The 20,319-nt window shown below is 38.4% G+C and overlaps 1 protein-coding gene across 1 annotated transcript; it reads right to left on the bottom strand.

Moving 5' to 3' along the window:
* Nucleotides 1-243: 243 nt before the first annotated feature.
* On the bottom strand, nucleotides 244-18,989 carry INO80C (INO80 complex subunit C). The gene is made up of 5 exons (XM_058183799.1): nucleotides 18,831-18,989; nucleotides 17,330-17,440; nucleotides 15,284-15,395; nucleotides 8,996-9,063; nucleotides 244-498 (listed from the first exon to the last, which is right to left on the bottom strand). The coding sequence occupies exons 1-5, from the start codon at nucleotides 18,831-18,833 to the stop codon at nucleotides 367-369; spliced, it is 426 nt and encodes a 141-aa protein (XP_058039782.1). The 5' UTR covers nucleotides 18,834-18,989; the 3' UTR covers nucleotides 244-366.
* Nucleotides 18,990-20,319: the final 1,330 nt, after the last annotated feature.

The raw sequence follows: 20,319 nt of genomic DNA, 5'->3' as shown, positions 1-20,319 counted from the left end.
ATTCAGTCTGCTGGGCTATTAACACTTCCACTTCATGATTTATTAACTTTCATCCATAACGGTGCATTCCAAACAGCATTAATCCTCATAAATCTTCATTATTAAGCCCTGTGAAGTGAAGGAAAGGTCCTTACCCCACCACGGTCATGGCCACGCCCCTGCAAGTAGTATTTTAAAATGCTGGGCATATTGTTCACTATAATCAATATCATGGAAAAAAGGAAAAATAAATATCAACATTGAATCAATAATAATAATACTTTAATTGAATTTAAACATTTATTATCTGATAATATACATTCTATGCATTCAATATAATACATCCTACATTTTTAAGGAAAATGATGATGGCTTTGTTGTTGTTTCTCAGGGAACAACATTTGTTGCTTTTCTTAGTGTAAGGTAACCCAAAACAACATCTGAAGGAAGCATTCGGATATAGGCAAATTCCTCAATTGTACTAAATCTCAGTTTGCTCTGAGGGTCAGTATAGTTTGCCTGTAAGGGAAGCACAAATGAAAATACTTGAGTGGAAGTGTCAGAAGTTGCACATATTTAAAAAGTGACAATCAATACCATTGATAACATTACGTGGTAATTTAGTTTTCCTTCTTCATCTGTTTTAGTCATCCATATTTTCAGAATAATAAAAGTTCTAATTTTAAAATATGTTCCGAAATGGATTTTCTATTTAATTAATTTTTCACATTGTAAAATGGTTATCAATAACTAAAAAAGATAATAGTATAAATGTGATCCTTGCCATAGAACCATTAATATCTGAAAGAATCATGGAGGTAATTTAGTCCAACTTGCTGCCCAGATATAAGAATTCTCATATCATCCCAGACAAATGGCTGTCCAAACTTTTCTTTAAATCTCCAGTAATGGAGCAATAGCAATAGCACTTAGACTTATATATAGCTTCATAGTGCTTTTACAACCCTAAGAGTTTTTCAGAGTCAGCATATTGCCCCAACAATCTTGGTCCTCATTTTATCCACCATAGAAGGCTGAGTCAACCTTTAGCTGGTAAGATTTGAATTGCTGAACTGCAGCTAGCAGTCAGCTGAAGTATCCTGCAGTACTGCACTCTAATCACTGCACCACCTTGGAGATTTAAGATAGGTTGCTTCACATTCCATTATTATACAAAGTGTATATTTCTATATAAACTCTATTACATTTTGTTCTTGTTTTTTTTTTTGGCTAATCATGTAAAATTCTTGAAAAACTCATGGCCATTCTGGACACAGAATATAGAATAATAAGGTTGGGAGGGACCTTGGAGATCTTCCAGTCCAACCCAGAGGTGAAATCTAATTTTTTTTGCTATCGGTTCTGTAGGCATGGCTTGGTCATGTGATTGCGTGGGCATGGCCTACTTGACGGCACTCACTGCTAAAGCCAGGAGCTGCACATTCTGCCTTTCTGAAGCACCCAATACTTTGAGTTTCCCTCTGGCTTGACTGCCTAAGCGAACCTTAGAGCCTTCTCTTGTCCTGCTCTCCAACCCGGAGGGCTGCGCATCCCCTGTTGCCAATTCTCTGTACAAACTGCCCGCTCCATTTCTGTAAAGACAGAGCCTCCCCCTTGCAGGGCGATCTAAAGAGGGGAGGAGGATGCTGAAGAAAAAGCCACCTTCCACCCGGGCCTCCTCTTGCAGCCAAACGCGCCCAGCTATGCATGCCCTTTCCTCAAATGGGCTGTGCATGGGGCATGTAGAGAGAGAGAGAGCAAATAAGAGAGGTCTCCAACCTCTGTTTATGTGTGTGTGTGTGAGGAATTTGAAGCTGAGGCATCCAAACTTCTGGCAGCAGCGGGAGCAGCTTCTGAGCAGCCCTGAGCCAGCCAGTTCCACCTGACCTACTCCCTAAGTCTTGCCATTCTCCTCGCTTCCCCCACCCCACTCAAGCAGCGGCTTCCTTGCTCAGCCCTGACAAGCTATGCATCCATGGTGCTTTCACCAGCATCCTGAGAGAGGTAGAGAATATCATCGCTTGCAAGCAGACAAGCAGAGGTAGCAAGCGTATGCTGCGCCATGGGAAAAATGATATCCCCTGTTGTCACACAGAACCTGCCGCTGCTTGGGGGGGGGCATGAGGAGAACGGCGAAACTCAGGGAGTAGGTCAGGTGAAGCTGGCTGACTCAGGGCTGCTCAGAAGCTGCCCCCCGCCGCTACCAGAAGTTTGGGTGCCTTGGCTTCAGATCGCTTCCTCCCTCCCTCCCACACACACACAAATACAAAAACAGAGATTGGAGAGCTCTCTTGCTCGCTCATTCTCCAAGCGCCCATTTGAGGAAAAGGCATGCTCGGGTGGGCATGTTTGGCTGCAGGAGGAGGTGTGGCGCAATGGGGTTGTTTTGTTCGCCACGGTGGTGTTTCAGGAGGGCAGGCGGATGTCTGCAGCTGACAACTATAATGAATATGTCCACCTGCCCTCCTGAAGCACCATCGCCGCTGTTCGCTTTCGTTTCGCGACAGGAGAAGGAAGAAAGCAAACAGCAATGGTGCGGCAGTGCTCCAGGAGGGCAGGTGGACATCTGCAGATAGGCAGGGCAGGGAGAGTTGCAGTGACGATAGCAGCAGCGGCAGCTCCTTCCAAGCGCAGTACATGGAGGCAGTGGGCAGGGTGGCCCTGGAGCGCCTGTTGAGCGGGTGATTGGGCAGGTGGGGGTGGCGCCACCAGAGATTACTGCTACCAGTTCTCTGAACCAACAGCCATCATTGCTACTGGATTGGACGAGCCGGTCGAAACCAGGAGCATTTCACCCTGGAAATGCTGCCCGGAAATGTTGCCCGGAAATGCACCCCAGAAATGTTGCCCGGACCCTTCTTGAAAATCCCCAGTGATGGACTTCCACAGCTTCCAGAAGCAAGCCATTCCACTAATTGTTCTCATTGTCAGAAAATTTCTCCTTAGTTCTAGGTTGAATCTCTCTTTAATGACCTTCTATCAGTTACTTCTTGTTCTGACTTCAGGTGCTTTGGAGAAAAGATTGACACTCTTCTCTTAGACAGTTCCTCAAGTACTGGAAGACTGTTATCATATCATCCTAGTCCTTCTCTTTGTTACATAGACATATTAGTTCCCTCGTCATTCATCATATGGTTTAACTTCCAGACTTCTTATCTTTGTTATTTTTCTCTGCATGCTTTCTATATCATTGTCACCAGAACTGGACATAATATGGCAAGTGTAGTCTCACTTGTGCAGTATAAAGCAGTATTATCACTTCACCTGATCTTGATACTATCACTCTATTTACTGTAATATGACTGTAATTAGCTATTTTGACACTGCCTCATATTTAACTGGTAGTCTACTAGGATGTCTGGATCTCTCTCTTAGTTGCTACTATGCAAAATATGCAGAACCATGTCCTTAAAAGTTGTTGTCTGTGGGTTCAACGAGATAGCTATTTCCTTCTCTGCCAAAGCTCTAAACTCACCAGAAACTCTATCTTGTTGTCTCCTTAAAGAAGCAACTGTATGGAATGCTTATGGGCAATCTCAAATCCTCTTTCTTTCCAAAAATCCAATCTTATTTGCCAGCTCTTCATTCAATCACAGTTGTTCCCTCTGTCTTTAGTGAAGCTGTCTTCACCATTTCTTCATCAGAAATTCAAGTAAAGAACAGTCTTAAACAGGACAAAGAAACAGTAAAAAGAAATCAAGTTCTAAGATATTATTTGAAGAGACTGAAGATTAAGATTGAATCACTGGGAGCATCTGCATAATACCAGAAGATTCTGGGAGAACAAAAGGAGAGTAGCACAAGTTGCACAGAACTGGAATGTCATGTAGCAGATAAATCTTATAACTAAAACTCGAAAGCAGGAAGTCTACAAGAGAGTATGTATCTGCACAAATACTGAAAAGTAATAAAGTCATGAAAAAGGCTAACACCGTGCTGACCTGCATGTGTGCTATGTCTATACTCCTGCCCATGGAGGACTCAAATTAATTATACCTGCACCAAGTGCAAACTGATCAAATAGCTAGAAGAGGAAATTGAAGGTGTAAAGGCATGTCTAGCTACTCTGAATCTCATCCATGAAAATGTGGAATCTCTCAGAGAAGGCATAAATCTGTATTTAAATTAAATGTAGCAAGAAACAACTACAAGGAAAAATGAAGCCCTAGAGGATGATTTATGTCAACATGTCAAAAACAACAACAACAAATTGCAAGAAGATTGTCCTTCCCACTGATAAATCAATTTTATATCCTCTTCTTGGAAAAAAAAATATGCAGGCCTCTGGAGTAGGGTCTTAATCAAGTGTTCCAGTGACAGGAACACTTACAAAGAAGAGGAGTCTGCTTAGTTCCCCAAAAAGAAACAGATGAATGATGATGATTGGTGACTCATTTCTCAGAGTAATAGAAACAGCAATTTATAGACCAGACAACCATATCAGGGGAGTTATGTTGTCCTCCATATGCAAAGGTCAAAGATGCAAAAGAGGGGTTTGCCCAAATAATCAAGTCTACTTGTTATTATCCCTTTCTCCTCTTTTATGTTGGGATGAATGACACAACAAAAAAGAGCCTGAAAAGCATAAGGGGGATTATGAGTAACTGGGCAAGAAGGCAAAAGAGTTAGGAACACAGGTGGTATTTTCATATGTATTTCCAACAGAAGGTCAACACCCAATGAGGGAACGGAAGACTTTAGAGGTAAATTACTGGTTCAAGAGATGGTGCCACTGAGAGAACTTTGCATTTCTGGACCATGGTTTACATTGCTTACAGGAAGGGCTTCTGGCAAGTGATAGTCACCTCACAAAGACCTAGAAGAAGGAGTTTGGAAAACAGAGATCAGTTTTTAAGATAAAACCCAAAACAACAAATCAGACAATGAAGAACTGGGAGATGAGAAGAAAGGGGCACTCAGACATGAAATAGGAGATGCAGGAACCAAACACCATAAAGAGCTCAGATATCTGTATACTAATGCTCACAGTACAGGGAGCAAACAGTGAGAACTGGAAAGCAGGTAGGATATTGTAGTTATTACTGAAATATGATGGGATGGAGCCCATGATTGGAACATACCACTAGAAGGATATAAATTATTCAAAAGAAACAAGTCCACCAAAAGAAGAGGACTTGCAATATGTATGAAGAACTACTATATATGTACAGTAATATACAATGCCAACAATGAAAGCCATCTTGAAGGTATCTGGATGAATATTAGGGGGAAATGACATTGTTGTAGGTGTATACTACAGGCCATCCAACCAAGCTGAAGAAATAGATGAACTTTGCACAAATCAGTTACCTGAGATATGCAAGAAATACATCATTATAGTAATAAGGGACTTTAAATACCCCGACATCAACAGGGAAACTAACTCTGCCTGGAGTGGAAGATCAAACAGGTTTCTAGTTGACAATTTTCTTTTCCAAAAGTTGGAGGAAGGTACCATAGGATCAGCTACACTGGACTTAATTCTTACTATTAAGACAAAATGATTGGAAGAGTTGAAGTTGCAGGAACTTTGGGGGAAAGGACCATGTCATATTAGAATTTGCCATAATGCAGGGACAGGTAATTGAACAAAATCAGACTAGTGTTTTAGACTTTAAGAGAGCTTTCTTCAAGAAAAGAGAATAGGAAGAATTCCATGGATAGATATCTTAGAAGGAAATCCAGTAAGTGATGCTTCAGATACTTTGAAAAAATGAGAAAATTAAGGCTTAAATAAAAACAATATTATAGAGATGTATAAACAAGAAAGTCCCAGATGAAATTAGAATAGTTAACCAAACAGCTCTCTAACAAACTGAAAGACAAAAAAAGATAAGTATAGAAAATGGAAAGAGGGAGATATAACAGAGCAGAATACCAACAAATAATCTGAATCTGCAAAGACACAATCAGGAAGTTTAAGGTTCAGAATGGATGAACTAAGACTTGCAACAAATGCCAAAAGTAACCAAAAAAAAGGTTTTTCCAATATATGGAAGCAAGAAGAAAATCAAGGTAATAGTTGGTTCATTATGGGAGAAGATGGCAAGTTGACAGGCAGCAGGTAGAAAAGAGAATTGCTTAATTCCTTTTTTGCATCTGTCTTTATCTAAAAGGAAAAAATAGTTTTACCTATCAAAAGCAGCACTGTGGGAGACAGAATTGAAATGTAGGTCAAAATAGGCAAGAAATTGAACACCTATCTTTTTTGGATGTGTTCAAATATCCATACCAAGTGGTTTACATTTGTGGTTACTGAAGGAGCTGGCAGATGTAATCTCAGAACAATTAAACAAAATATTCCAGAGCTCCTGGAGTATAGGGAACTGCCAGATGACTGGAAAACAGCTGATGTGATTCCAATATTGAAAAAGGGCAAAATGTGGATCCAGGAAACTCTAGACTAATCAGGTTGAGACCAATACCTGGGAAAATCCTGGAAAAGGTAATTAAACAGTGGATTTGTGAGCCACTAGAAATGAACAAACCAATTATTAAAAACCAGCATGAGTTTGTTAAAAACAGATCATGCTAGACAAAACTTATATTCTTCTATGATAGTGACTAAATTAATGGACCAGGAAAATGCTGTAGATATGCTATACTTGGACTTCAGTAAGTATTTGTCATGGTAGACTACAATCTACTTGTTATAAAATAGAACAATAGAGAGTACCACTACCAGATAGATTCACACTTGGCTGACCAACCGCAATCAATATGTAGTCCTTAATGGAATTACATCTACCTGGAGGGAAGCATGCAGTGTGGTACCTCAAGGTTCTGTCTTGGGCCCAATCCTCTTCAATGTCTTCCTAAAGATGTATCTAGATGAGGGGATGGAAGAGGAACTTATCAAATTTGGAAATGACACCAAACCAATGCTGTGAAAGATAGACTCAAGATTCAGAAGACTTGAGCATTGGGCCATATGCAGTTCAGTGGCGAGAAAAGCAAGATCATGACTTAGGCAAAAAAAAAACCAAAAGCACAAACGTAGAATAAAAGGTACCTGGCTCAACAGTAGTAAAGGGATCTATATAAAGAAAGGGATACCTGTGTTATGCTTTTATAAGTTCCAGAATGTAAAGTAAACTATGATTGCCTTTCATCTTATCTGCAAATGCTGCTAAGTTTCTGTTATGAGGATGTAAGAACTTGACATAAATGAAAATAGGGCTGATTACCAGATACACCTAATTTATTAGATCTATATCTATATCTCATGTTTTCTCCAGGAGCTCAAAGCAGAATACATGAATCTCTCTTGAGTTTATATCACAACAATCCTAAGAAGTAGATTAGATTTAGAGAGAATGTCTATATCCTTAGAATGCAATTAACAATCTATCAGGACGAGAATTGGAACAAGCTTTGAATAGGGAAGTTGAATGGTGGACGTATTTCCAAATTAGATCAAAATACATAGAAGATACAAAAATTAATCAGATACAATTGGAGCAAAATAAATTGGATAAAATAATATATAGGAAGGACCAAAAATTAATCAGTAAAACATATAATTTCCTGTTATGGTATAAAATGGAACAGGAAATAGTTAAGGAAACTATGATTAAATGGACAAGAAACTTTAACCATACAGTAGAATTAGAGAAGTGGGAAAAGATGTGGAGAACAAATATGAAATTGACTATATCGATAGCATACAAGGAAAACCAGATGAAAATGTTTCATAGATGGCATCTTCTGCTAGCTAGAATAGCAAAGGTGTTCCCTAGTAACTCAACAAAGTGTTGGAAGTGTAAGAGTAACTACGGAACATATTACCATCTCTGGTGGACATGCCCAGTGGCAAAACAATTTTGGGCTAAAATTAAAAAGTTGTTAGAAGAGATAACATAGAAATCAATAAAGGGAGAGTCAGAACAATTCTTATTAGGGATCCCAACAGAAAACCACACAAATGATACACAATACTTGTACTACACATATTAACCGTGGCACATATACCATATGTGCAAAATTGGAAAAAAGAGAACCCAGCAACAGAGGAAGATTTAATTAAGAAAATTCTAGAATGTGCTCAGATGGATAAACTCACAAAGAAATCAAAGAAAAAGAAGATACAGAATATTATAAGGTCTGATGCAGATGGTATGAATGGTTAGAAAATAGGAAAGATAAGAAATCTGAATAATAGGGTAGAATGTAGATGAAATAAAGGAAGATAGATCAAAAAAGTAAAATAAGATAGGATTAAAATATGTATATACAGTAAGAAAGGACTACTCTGAATAGCTGATAAGAAATAGTGATATATATGTAAATGTTGTATGTTTGTCTTATGTTTTAATGTTCAAATAAAAATTAAAAAAAAAACCACAATCTATCAGGATGACTAAAAATTGTTCCCAAGTAATATTTGGAAGTTTTCAGTTTTAAATTATAGAAGGAAAACAGAAGGAAAACAAACTCTAGAGTTTTTAACAAGAGGCTGTACAGTCTCCTCTCCTGTATGTTTAACTCTTTTTTTTTTGCATATTGCAGAGTTGGATTAGTTGATCCTCACAGTGATTTTCAACACTAAAATGTTATGATTTATTTCATAAGTACTTTTCAGCCGGGAAGCATGAAAAAAAAGCTGTACTACTTGTCTAATCTGGGATTTCAATGTTGGTTTAAATTAAAGGTTTAAAGATTTCCCCTGTCCAGTTGTGACTGATTCAAGGGGGCAATGTTCATCTCTGATTCTCAGCCAAAGGAGCTTGCATTGTCCAAGAGACACTTCCGTCATCATGTGGCAAGCATGAAAATATGGAAAACAGTAACTTCCCGCCAAAACAGTACCTATTTACCTACTCATATTTGCATGCTTTCAAACTGCTAGATTGGCAAGAACTGGGGCAAATGGTATTACACCTCCAAGGTTGTATAGCTTCTATTTTCAGTTTGATTTTGTTTGAAATTACTTTGTTAGATAACTACTAAACAACAGTGGAGCTTGTTTAGACCAATAGAGAAAAGTGATATTCTAAAATAAGTTTAAAATACTTACAGGAAGTCCTGAAATATCAGAATATTTTTTGACTGGTTTAAATGAAGTAAGAGCATCGATACTGAAGTCTGGAGGAAAAGAAATTAAAAAGAAATTTAATTCATCATTTCAATACAGACATGGCTGGCCTCATGTAAATTCTCAGGCGATTTACATTGAAATGTTTAATCTAGTGCCATCACTTTTTCCAATCACCACAAATATACAGACAGTATCCTATCCAAGCAAGGACATGTAATTAGATTCTAATGCTAGGTACTTGCTTTTGAAGTTTGAAATATTCATTTAAATTAAATTGTAAAATATCAGTTAAGGATATCTCCTGATAATAAGCCCAATCGGGCTTTTGAGCACATGGCAATAAGGCCAAATGCTTATTTCAGGGTTCAAAAAAATATAAGACAGGGTCTTATTTTCGGGGAAACACGGTAGCAATTCAAATTACAATATGTTCAAATTATGGACTCTTATTCTTCTTAACAAGTGATTTCCATCCAGAGAATGTCTCTTCTGAAAATTACTCAGAATTTGATGAATCAAAATGGTGAATCAAATATGGTGAACCAAAATGGTGAATCAAAATGGTGAATCAAATATACAATACCAAACAACACAACACCTTATAAAACATACAATACCAAATGCAAGGCATCAATAGGCTGATTAATAGACAGGATTTTAAAAAACTAATACTGCATAGGCAAAAATGGTTCTCTCAAGAAATTAAAGCCATCCAAATGAGGAAAACAAAAACAAAAACAAACTTTGGCAAAAGCAACATAAGCACTTAGAAAAGGATGAAAAAGGGTGAAAATGGACTGATTGGGGCCACTGCTTCAAAATCAAGTCTTCAATTTAAAATAGCACTGTAGCCAGGTGAATACTGGTATTTTCTATTCCCTCTCTAAAATTGCATTATGATAATTGCTGCTTTAATTGGCAATTATTGTTATTAGTTTTTTCATTATCAGAGAGGGCAAATTTATTTCACTAAGAATTTCTTTCCCAGAAAAGAAATAATTTCAGCAGTTTTGAGAAAGATATGATGATCATTTTTCTGAAATGAGAAGAAATAAAAATAATTAAAGACATTATTGGTACTCTTATCTTACAAAACAGATGGAGATAACTAAGTATAGTCACAGGAATTTATTATGATAATATCTTTCAGGATAAAATGGGAATCTTATTTTTGGATAGGTAAAGTTGTGTTTTTATTATGATTGTAACAGCAGTTCCCCTTACTCCTACAAGGGGAAAACCTACAGCTTTTTCTCCCATTAGTAGAGGGTACTTCATATGACATTAAGATTTTGTTTTAGTGCACAGTTCCCTTAATTATAAAAATTAAAAACAAAATAGTTTCAAAAAAAGATTATCTACAGTATTAACGTTTCTGCTGAAATACCAATCAGGATTATAACCATCCTTTTGGAATTAGATTCTACTAGCTAGGTACAATCTAGATATTTAGAACCAGCATACATCACTTATATTGAAGTGCATTTTTTTCAACTACGATGTACACCTGCTTTTGTATCAGTGCATCACTGAATGTGTTTTCAGTACTTTTTGCAGTAAAAGGAGTCCCTGAAGATTTTACTCTACTAGTCACTGCCAACTATGGGGGGAAGTGCTTATCTGAAGGCTCTTGAGCCAATGCTGTCCGAAGACATTTCTGTGGTCATGTGGCCAGCATGACACCACAGAGTGCTGCTATCTTCCCACAAAAGTGGCACCTATTTATCAACTTGCATTTACATGCTTTCAAACTGCTAAGTTGGAAGGAGCTGGGATGAAAACGGGAATTCACCCTGTTGTGTGCTGGTCAGGTCTTTCTGGACTGCCGGCTTTCCAGCTGACAAGTCTAGAATCTTAACCACTGAGCTACCACCCACCCCATTTTTTTAAGCATGATAACAGAAAATAAAATGACAGCAACTACTATAGTTGGAGTGATAGTTGTACGGTACAAACAGTTTTGAAATCAGACAGGTTTAGATATTCTCTTCTAGGATGAGCTCAAAAAACATTTATTATGACAAATAAGGTATAATTTCTGTGGTCATGTGGCAAGCATGAAAAAAGCTGTACTACTTGTCTAATCTGGGATTTCAATGTTGGTTTAAATTAAATTGTAAAATATCAGTTTATTTATTTATTAATCAAATTTCTAGACCGCCCTTCTCCCGAAGGACTCAGGGCGTGTACAGCCATATTAAAATACATAGATAGACAATGAATTTAAAATAAATTTTAAAATGAAATATTTAGCCGTCCAATTGAACTAAAAATAATAAAACCAATTAAAATCAGTATAAAATTTAAAATTTAAAAGCTAAAAAATCTAATCCAGTCCTGCACCTGAATAAGTGTGTTTTAAGTTCACGACGGAAGGTTCTAAGGTCCGAGAGTTGGCGAAGTCCTGGGGGAGCTCGTTCCAGAGGCGGGAGCCCCCAGAGAAGGCCCTTCCCTGGGTGTCGCCAGGCGACACTGCCTAGCTGACGGCACCCTGAGGAGTCCCTCTGTGAGAGCGCACGGGTCGGTGAGAGGTATTCGGTAGCAGAAGGCGGTCCCGTAAATAGCCCGGCCCTATGCCATGGGCGCTTTAAAGGTGATCACCAACACCTTGAAGCGCACCCGAAGGCCACAGGTAGCCAGTGCAGTCTGCGCAGGATAGGTGTCACCCGGGAGCCACGAGGGCTCCTTCTATCACCCGCGCAGCCGCATTCTGGACTAACTGCAGTCTCCGGATGCCCTTCAAGGAGCCCCATGTAGAGAGCATTGCAGTAATCTAGGCGAGACGTCACGAGGCGTGGTGACCGTGCATAGGGCATCCCGGTCTAGAAAGGCGCAACTGGCGCACCAGGCGAACCTGGTAAAAGCTCTCCTGGAGCGGCCGCCAAATGATCTTCAAAGGACAGCCGTTCATCCAGGAGGGCGCCCAAGTTGCGCACCCTCTCCATTGGGGCCAATGACTCGCCCCAACAGTCAGCCGCGGCTGCAGCTGACTATGCCGGGATGCCGGCATCCACAGCCACTCTGTCTTGGAGGATTGAGCCTGAGCCTGTTTCTCCCCATCCAGACCCGTCGGCTTCCAGACACCGGGACAGCACTTGATAGCTTCATTGGGGTGGCCCGGTGTGGAAAAGTACAGCTGGGTGTCATCAGCGTACAGCTGGTACCTCACACCGAAGCCACTGATGATCTCACCCAGCGGCTTCATATAGATGTTGAACAAGAGGGGTGAGAGAATCGACCCCTGCGGCACCCCACAAGTGAGGTGCCTCGGAGCCGACCTCTGCCCCCCCGTCAACACCGTCTGCGACCGATCGGAGAAATAGGAGGAGAACCACCGATAAACGGTGCCTCCCACTCCCAATCCCTCCAACCGGCGCAGCAGGATACCATGGTCGATGGTATCAAAAGCCGCTGAGAGGTCTAATAGGACCAGGGCAGAGGAACAACCCCTATCCCTGGCCCTCCAGAGATCATCCACCAGTTAAGGATATCTCCTGATAATAAGCCCAATCGGGCTTTTGAGCACATGGCAATAAGGCCAAATGCTTATTTCAGGGTTCAAAAAAATATAAGACAGGGTCTTATTTTCGGGGAAACACGGTAGCAATTCAAATTACAATATGTTCAAATTATGGACTCTTATTCTTCTTAACAAGTGATTTCCATCCAGAGAATGTCTCTTCTGAAAATTACTCAGAATTTGGTGAATCAAAATGGTGAATCAAATATGGTGAACCAAAATGGTGAATCAAAATGGTGAATCAAATATACAATACCAAACAACACAACACCTTATAAAACATACAATACCAAGTGCAAGGCATCAATAGGCTGATTAATAGACAGGATTTTAAAAAACTAATACTGCATAGGCAAAAATGGTTCTCTCAAGAAATTAAAGCCATCCAAATGAGGAAAACAAAAACAAAAACAAACTTTGGCAAAAGCAACATAAGCACTTAGAAAAGGATGAAAAAGGGTGAAAATGGACTGATTGGGGCCACTGCTTCAAAATCAAGTCTTCAATTTAAAATAGCACTGTAGCCAGGTGAATACTGGTATTTTCTATTCCCTCTCTAAAATTGCATTATGATAATTGCTGCTTTAATTGGCAATTATTGTTATTAGTTTTTTCATTATCAGAGAGGGCAAATTTATTTCACTAAGAATTTCTTTCCCAGAAAAGAAATAATTTCAGCAGTTTTGAGAAAGATATGATGATCATTTTTCTGAAATGAGAAGAAATAAAAATAATTAAAGACATTATTGGTACTCTTATCTTACAAAACAGATGGAGATAACTAAGTATAGTCACAGGAATTTATTATGATAATTTCTTTCAGGATAAAATGGGAATCTTATTTTTGGATAGGTAAAGTTGTGTTTTTATTATGATTGTAACAGCAGTTCCCCTTACTCCTACAAGGGGAAAACCTACAGCTTTTTCTCCCATTAGTAGAGGGTACTTCATATGACATTAAGATTTTGTTTTAGTGCACAGTTCCCTTAATTATAAAAATTAAAAACAAAATAGTTTCAAAAAAAGATTATCTACAGTATTAACGTTTCTGCTGAAATACCAATCAGGATTATAACCATCCTTTTGGAATTAGATTCTACTAGCTAGGTACAATCTAGATATTTAGAACCAGCATACATCACTTATATTGAAGTGCATTCTTTTCAACTACGATGTACACCTGCTTTTGTATCAGTGCATCACTGAATGTGTTTTCAGTACTTTTTGCAGTAAAAGGAGTCCCTAAAGATTTTACTCTACTAGTCACTGCCAACTATGGGGGGAAGTGCTTATCTGAAGGCTCTTGAGCCAATGCTGTCCGAAGACATTTCTGTGGTCATGTGGCCAGCATGACACCACAGAGTGCTGCTATCTTCCCACAAAAGTGGCACCTATTTATCAACTTGCATTTACATGCTTTCGAACTGCTAAGTTGGAAGGAGCTGGGATGAAAACGGGAATTCACCCTGTTGTGTGCTGGTCAGGTCTTTCTGGACTGCCGGCTTTCCAGCTGACAACTCTAGAATCTTAACCACTGAGCTACCACCCACCCCATTTTTTTAAGCATGATAACAGAAAATAAAATGACAGCAACTACTATAGTTGGAGTGATAGTTGTACGATACAAACAGTTTTGAAATCAGACAGGTTTAGATATTCTCTTCTAGGATGAGCTCAAAAAACATTTATTATGACAAATAAGGTATAATTTCTGTGGGGAAAAAGAGGAAAGAATAATCTTAAATTCAATAATTTTTAAAGTACATACCAGTATTACTTAAAAGAAATCAATGACCTAGAAGTAATATAACCATTTAAATGGAAAACAAGAAGTTACTTTTCTCTTGAACTGTTTGAGATATTCATTTCTTCATATTGTAACCACAATGTTCTTTGCATTTTTCTTCAGATGCTTTTGGTACATTTTTTTATGTTTAAAGCATTTCTAAATCATTAGGTATGTTCCTTTTAGAAAGTTATTGTCGGCCACCAGTCCCTCCAACAGCCAAATCAGATGAGGAGGAGTGGGAGTAAGGGTCAAAATCAAGGCAACCTGAGAACTCCAAGGGGGAAGAGGGAATGGAACTGTCAGAGAGACAGACAGAGGTGGAGCCTGGGCTGTCTGTCAGTCCTCAGATGGAGAGTCAACAGCCCCACATCTGGAGGTGGTTGATGAGGAAGAGGAGGAACAGCTGGGTCCAGTGCCTGATGTGCGAATGCTGATCCTTGGGATTCTTCGCCACTACTCCTAGCAAAATCCCACCCTAGCCTTGGGGATAAAAGGCAGGGGACGGAGGTGAATAGATGTGGCAAGCAACTATTCATCTCTCTGCCAGACAAACTTGTTAGCCTGCTGTAAGAGAGAAACTTTTTGCTGGGGCTCCTGGCACACCTAATAAAGGAATCATTGCTTCAACTACAGAGGGTTTGTCATGTTTGGGGAGCTGGGTCACAACAGTTACTTTGGTAATTGTATCTTTTGAATTGATGGCTGTAAATATTTTTCTGTATTTCAATGTATTTTAATTCTTTTTTAAGATATGGAAACTTCTGAAAGAAGGGAATATGCATTGTACAACTTCATGTCACTTTAATTATGTTTCTGTTCATGCTGAGTAAGTATTCCCCTGAATTTCCTTTGCTGAAATCTACTTGGTCATAATATATCTCATAATGAAAAACAGTTTCAAAGTATTTTCTAGAAAGCTGTTATTTATAAATAAGTAAGAAAAATCTAAAGAGCTTACAGCTTGGATCATTTAATTGCCATGGCAGTGTTCTTTCTGAAGAAAGGATTTGTTTCAGATTCTTCCATGTTCTGTTCTTCTTGCCAGCTGCTGCTCCACCAGTGCCAGAGTGCTGGAATGTTTAAAAAGTATATTTAACAAGTATACTGACACTATTTAAATTGCTTTTGTTGCAGCACTTATTAAAACAGTTAGGTATTTATTTTACATAAAAGAAATGCTGGGAAGTTCTTTCTTGCAAGCAAAAGAAAGAAATGTTTATTCTGTGTAAGAACCAATGTGTTTACACTCAAAGAAAACCTATGAAAAGCATTCTGGAAACTGTCTTCTTAAGAGAAAATAAAATGGTGAAATAGAATACTAGGGAGGTTGCTCATGGGTTTCCAGAACTTGATACGGTTATCTTGTTAATTTTGTTTTTCAAATACTATTGGCTAGATCAGGGGTCACCAATCTTTCAGATCTCAGGGACCACTAAATTCATAATTTTAAATCCCATGGACCACTAATATGATCTGCCTAATGACCATCTGGGGGTGTGTGGCAAGGTGATCATATGACAGGGTGGCCCTGGCCAACTCAATGTCACTCACATCGAGGGGCACCTTGCCAGCCTCTACTCGCTATTCCTCGCATGCCCGCCTGGCCTCCTTAGGACCCCAACAGGAAATAGTTGCTGGAGAAAGATTTGGCAAAACAGCTGGCTCAGTTCAAATTGGATCTGACGGAGAAGGAGACTCAGCAGAAGCACCTCACTGAGGACTACAAGCATAGGCTTTCCAAGCAGAGGGAAGACCTGCAGGAGTGCAAGGCCATGTATCGGTGCCTGGAGGCTCAGCGGGCTGAGATGGTCAGCCAGTTCCAGACCATGATGCTGTCCCACTGGAACAAGACCTTCTGTCTCTTCGCCACCAGTGGCACTTCCCTCCAGCCTTCACCCAAAGCCCCGCACCAGGAGTCTGAAGCAGACCCCAAATCGGAATTTCTGCTCCCCTCTAACCTGCACATAAAGACCCAGAAGGGGCAGACTCTGCAGCAACACAAACATTCATTGCACGTATCTAGCCCAGGGGCTGTAGTTTGAGGACCCCTGATTTAGTGCAATATAAAAAATGCAAATAATTTTTCTGCAGACCACCAAAATTTTCTCGCGGACCACCAATGGTCCACAGTCCACCAGTTGGTGACCACTGGGCTAGAGCATTTTGGACTTGAAGAAGCTGGATAGGAATAGTATTCATTCTTTTCACTTTTTGAGTTGAAAAGCTTTCCTGAAAATATAGACAGCCAACAAAACAAACGGATGGATCATCAAACAAATTAATCCAGTATCTCAAGACATGAGTAAAATAGAATAAAAGAATCTTAAAACCCCATACAAGTTTCTCTCTGTCCCAGATAAAGAAAGGATTATTTTAAGTTTCTTTCTCTTATGTTTCCCTATTTCTCAGTATTTTTATCAGCTTCTTCATTCCCTTTTTAATAGCTCTGTAGTATCTTCCCAAAGGTCATTTTTGCATTATTCCTATATAATGAGCTAATCAACAAATATCAACAGCCAAGATAAAAATTGGTTAAAATCTATGGGACTTTTGGCTTTTGATCAGCTTCAATGTAAAGTTCTCTATATTGTAAATTACTTGGATACAAGAACCCCATTTAACACTAAGTGAAGATATTTGTTTCCAAAAACTTTATTGGGATCCACATTTAAAGTCTTGCCTTCTTATATTATTTGTTATTTTAAATATAATATTGTTAATATTATTTTAATAATATTACAGTTTTAATTGGAATCAATAGACATACTGTGCATATCAAATATAAATCAGGCAAGAAAGAAAAATATTTAAAAAAGAATAGGAAGAGGACAGAGAGATTAGAAAGAAAACAATTGAAAACAGAGGAGAGGAAGAACGGAAGAGAAATATGGCGTTACACAATCAAATACTTGAATGCATTCTACATTTCATAGCTAAACTACTATAGAGAAAAAAGGTTATTTGTCTCAAGAAATTGTAACACATTTGTGGAAAAAGTACATACAATAAATCTTGGAGCTTTAAAAGGAAAATGCTTGACAGAAGTTTCTATTGGCCCTGTGCTCGTATTGATCGTCATGGCTTTGTTTTCATTCAGTATTTCTGCATTGGTACTCTGGAAAAAAAATACATACATCAATTTGAGGGAGAAGGAAATGCAGTTTTATAAAATCTAATGCTTAATCCAAACTTGTTTCAGAATTTTATCAAAATTATTGCATTATTCTGTTCACTGTTAAACCAGTAATAAACCAGCAGACTTATAAAAATTATGTAAATTGCAATATTTTTGTCATATTCTTTTTTGAGTGCCTTGGTCACAAATGCATAGATACCCATGGTTGTCAAGAAGTTCCAATGTCTTGCAATTGCCCCTGAGACGGCCTACACTTGAAGAGATGGGAATGTATTAAGCTTTACCAAAGATCTTTCTATCCCTACAGGTTTCAGTTCTCTCGTTATAGAATACAGTTTCAAATCAATATGGTTCAGGACCATTTCATATGTACAATATGGTACTCCAATATTTTGTTTTCTCCAGGAAACTGTTTTAATGATAGGGTTAGTGTACTTAGTGCACTCAGGCTATAAGATCTGGAAATCCAACAAGATCAATCTGCACTCCCGAAGAATGTTTTCTTTTTTTAGCAGTCAAACACCCTTTTAAAGCAGTAAAATACTATATAACTGTCCCGAAAATCAGAAGGGCATTAATCTTATTATGCTGCAATGCACTTTCCACAACAGTTTTGGAGGGCCAATATAAAAAAATACCATATGAGGTAAGATTGCGCCCCTGTCGACATGGGGCCATTGAAACTGCAGGTCATATCTGCTATACTGTATCTTCTATAAGAAGTCACAGACTCTATAACACCTCACTTAAATAAAACACCAGATCTGTTTTATGTACAACTGTTTTCAGATCAATACAAAGTAGCTTCTTTGAATGTGATCCAGTTTGGTTAAAATGTAAAATTAAGCAGACTCTAATTACCCACTGATAGCTCACCCTAATTGTTAATATATTATTTTGTCTGGTTTTTATTTTTAATTATTGTTTTTAAAGCTTTTGTTTGCAATGTTGGTCTGTGACCATAATAAAAATTGATTGAAAGATCATTTTATCCAGGGAGGACTGAAATAAAGCCATGATCTTTTAAATAGTCTGACCTCAAATTATATGTCTGTTAGCAGCCTCTACACTATGCCTGCCTTATTTCACTGGCGCCAGTTCTCTACAGAAGAGGCTGTTCGGCTCCATCAGAAAAGGATGATTGCCACTCGTCCATTCTATTTCTCTATTATTTCTGAATCTTTCAATGGAAAATGGAGTTACCACCTTACAGCACGCAATACTTATAACTAAATTATCCACAAGTGCTAAGTACAGCATATGCCGTATATGTATACAAAACCTACACACTTTTGCTGAATACTGCAATATCACTAAATTTATCTACGTTATATAAATCTTTCATGCTACGCGTAAAAACATGGGTTACCATAGATGTGTGTGTCCCGGAAGACGGAACGCGCCTGGTTTTCGTTAAACTTCCTTTCTCGCCGAAAACAAAACACCACTTTTCCCAAATGTCCAAAGAAGAGCGACGGCAACCAAACGGAGACGCGGCGCCTTCAATTACGTCACTCAGGCGAAAACTAGGTGGTGCTTCTCAGAGGTAATTTCATGGAGAGAGAGAGAGAGAGAGAGAGAGACGCCTCATCTCTCTAGTTTCCCGATTGGTTCAAATGGGAAAGGGGGCGAGGCCACCAAGTATTAGCTGGCTCTAGAACTTTTTCTGGTCTAGCTAATGACTGGCGGCGAAGCTCTTAAAGAGTTCTGTGATTTCATGCATTAAAGTCTAATGTAGTTCTTTGTAGCAGAATGGACTTTCATATATCAAACCTTAGTTTAGGGTTTTAATACAGTAAGCGCTGTTTACGTGACAGGCGCTGTTTCAGCCGGCAAATAAAGGGGCGTGCATAAGAGCACAAAAGTGCCTACCGTTCCTGTCCTATTGTTCCCTTTATTATAACTAATTAATATAGCTAATGCATATTCTTTATATACATACATACATACATACACACACACACACACACACACACACACACACACACACACACATATATCATATGTTTTTTACTTATGACAATGTTTATGTATATTGTTATGACAAAATTAAATAAATAAATAAAAATAGCGGTTCAGTGGTAGCAAATTGTGATTTCATATAGCAAATGCTTATTTTGTTAAGCAATTTTGTCATTTTATGAAGCAGACTCTTATAAGGAGCAGAGATTTCATGAGCTGTTATTCCAGAAATACTGGTTTCATCACAGAGATATGTGATTGTATGTACTAAACACTGAAAAAGTAATTTGCTACCATTTTTCATAGCTATAACCTTTTCAGCATCTCCATAGTCACATGATCATGGCACTTGGCAAGTGACTTGTATTTATGACGGTTGCAGTGTGCCAGGGACATGTAATCAGCTTTTACGACCTTCTGACAAGCAAAGTCAATGGGGAAGCCAGATTCACTTAACAACCATGTCTCTAACTTAATAACTGCGACAATTCACTTAACAATTGTAGCAAGAAAGGTCATAAAATGGGACAATACTCAGCATGTTTCACTTAGCATCATAAATTTTGGGCTCAGTTGTGGTTGTAAGTTGAGGACTACCTGTATTTACCAATCTGAGTCATTAAAATCCAGATAGCCAGTGGAAGCAACAAGTAAATTATCTCTGCTGCCATCTAATAATCATCAAATTTTTAACCCAATTTCCTTCTTTTTAATTTGGTAATTTATAATAGAATACAAATAATAATTAAATCTAAATATAGTAATAAAAATAAAAATACAGCAGTGATTAAGGTAATCAGAAAGGAAAGTTCAATATACTGTTGATTAAAATGAAAAATAAAAGGAAAGGAAAAAGGCTCCATACGATATAATAATGTAAAAATAGCTCAATCTTG

Source organism: Ahaetulla prasina, chromosome 4, assembly GCF_028640845.1.
Source record: "Ahaetulla prasina isolate Xishuangbanna chromosome 4, ASM2864084v1, whole genome shotgun sequence".
Classification (NCBI taxonomy): domain Eukaryota; kingdom Metazoa; phylum Chordata; class Lepidosauria; order Squamata; family Colubridae; genus Ahaetulla; species Ahaetulla prasina.
Note: the sequence above shows the minus strand (reverse complement) of the source record. Positions and strands in the feature narration are given on the sequence as shown.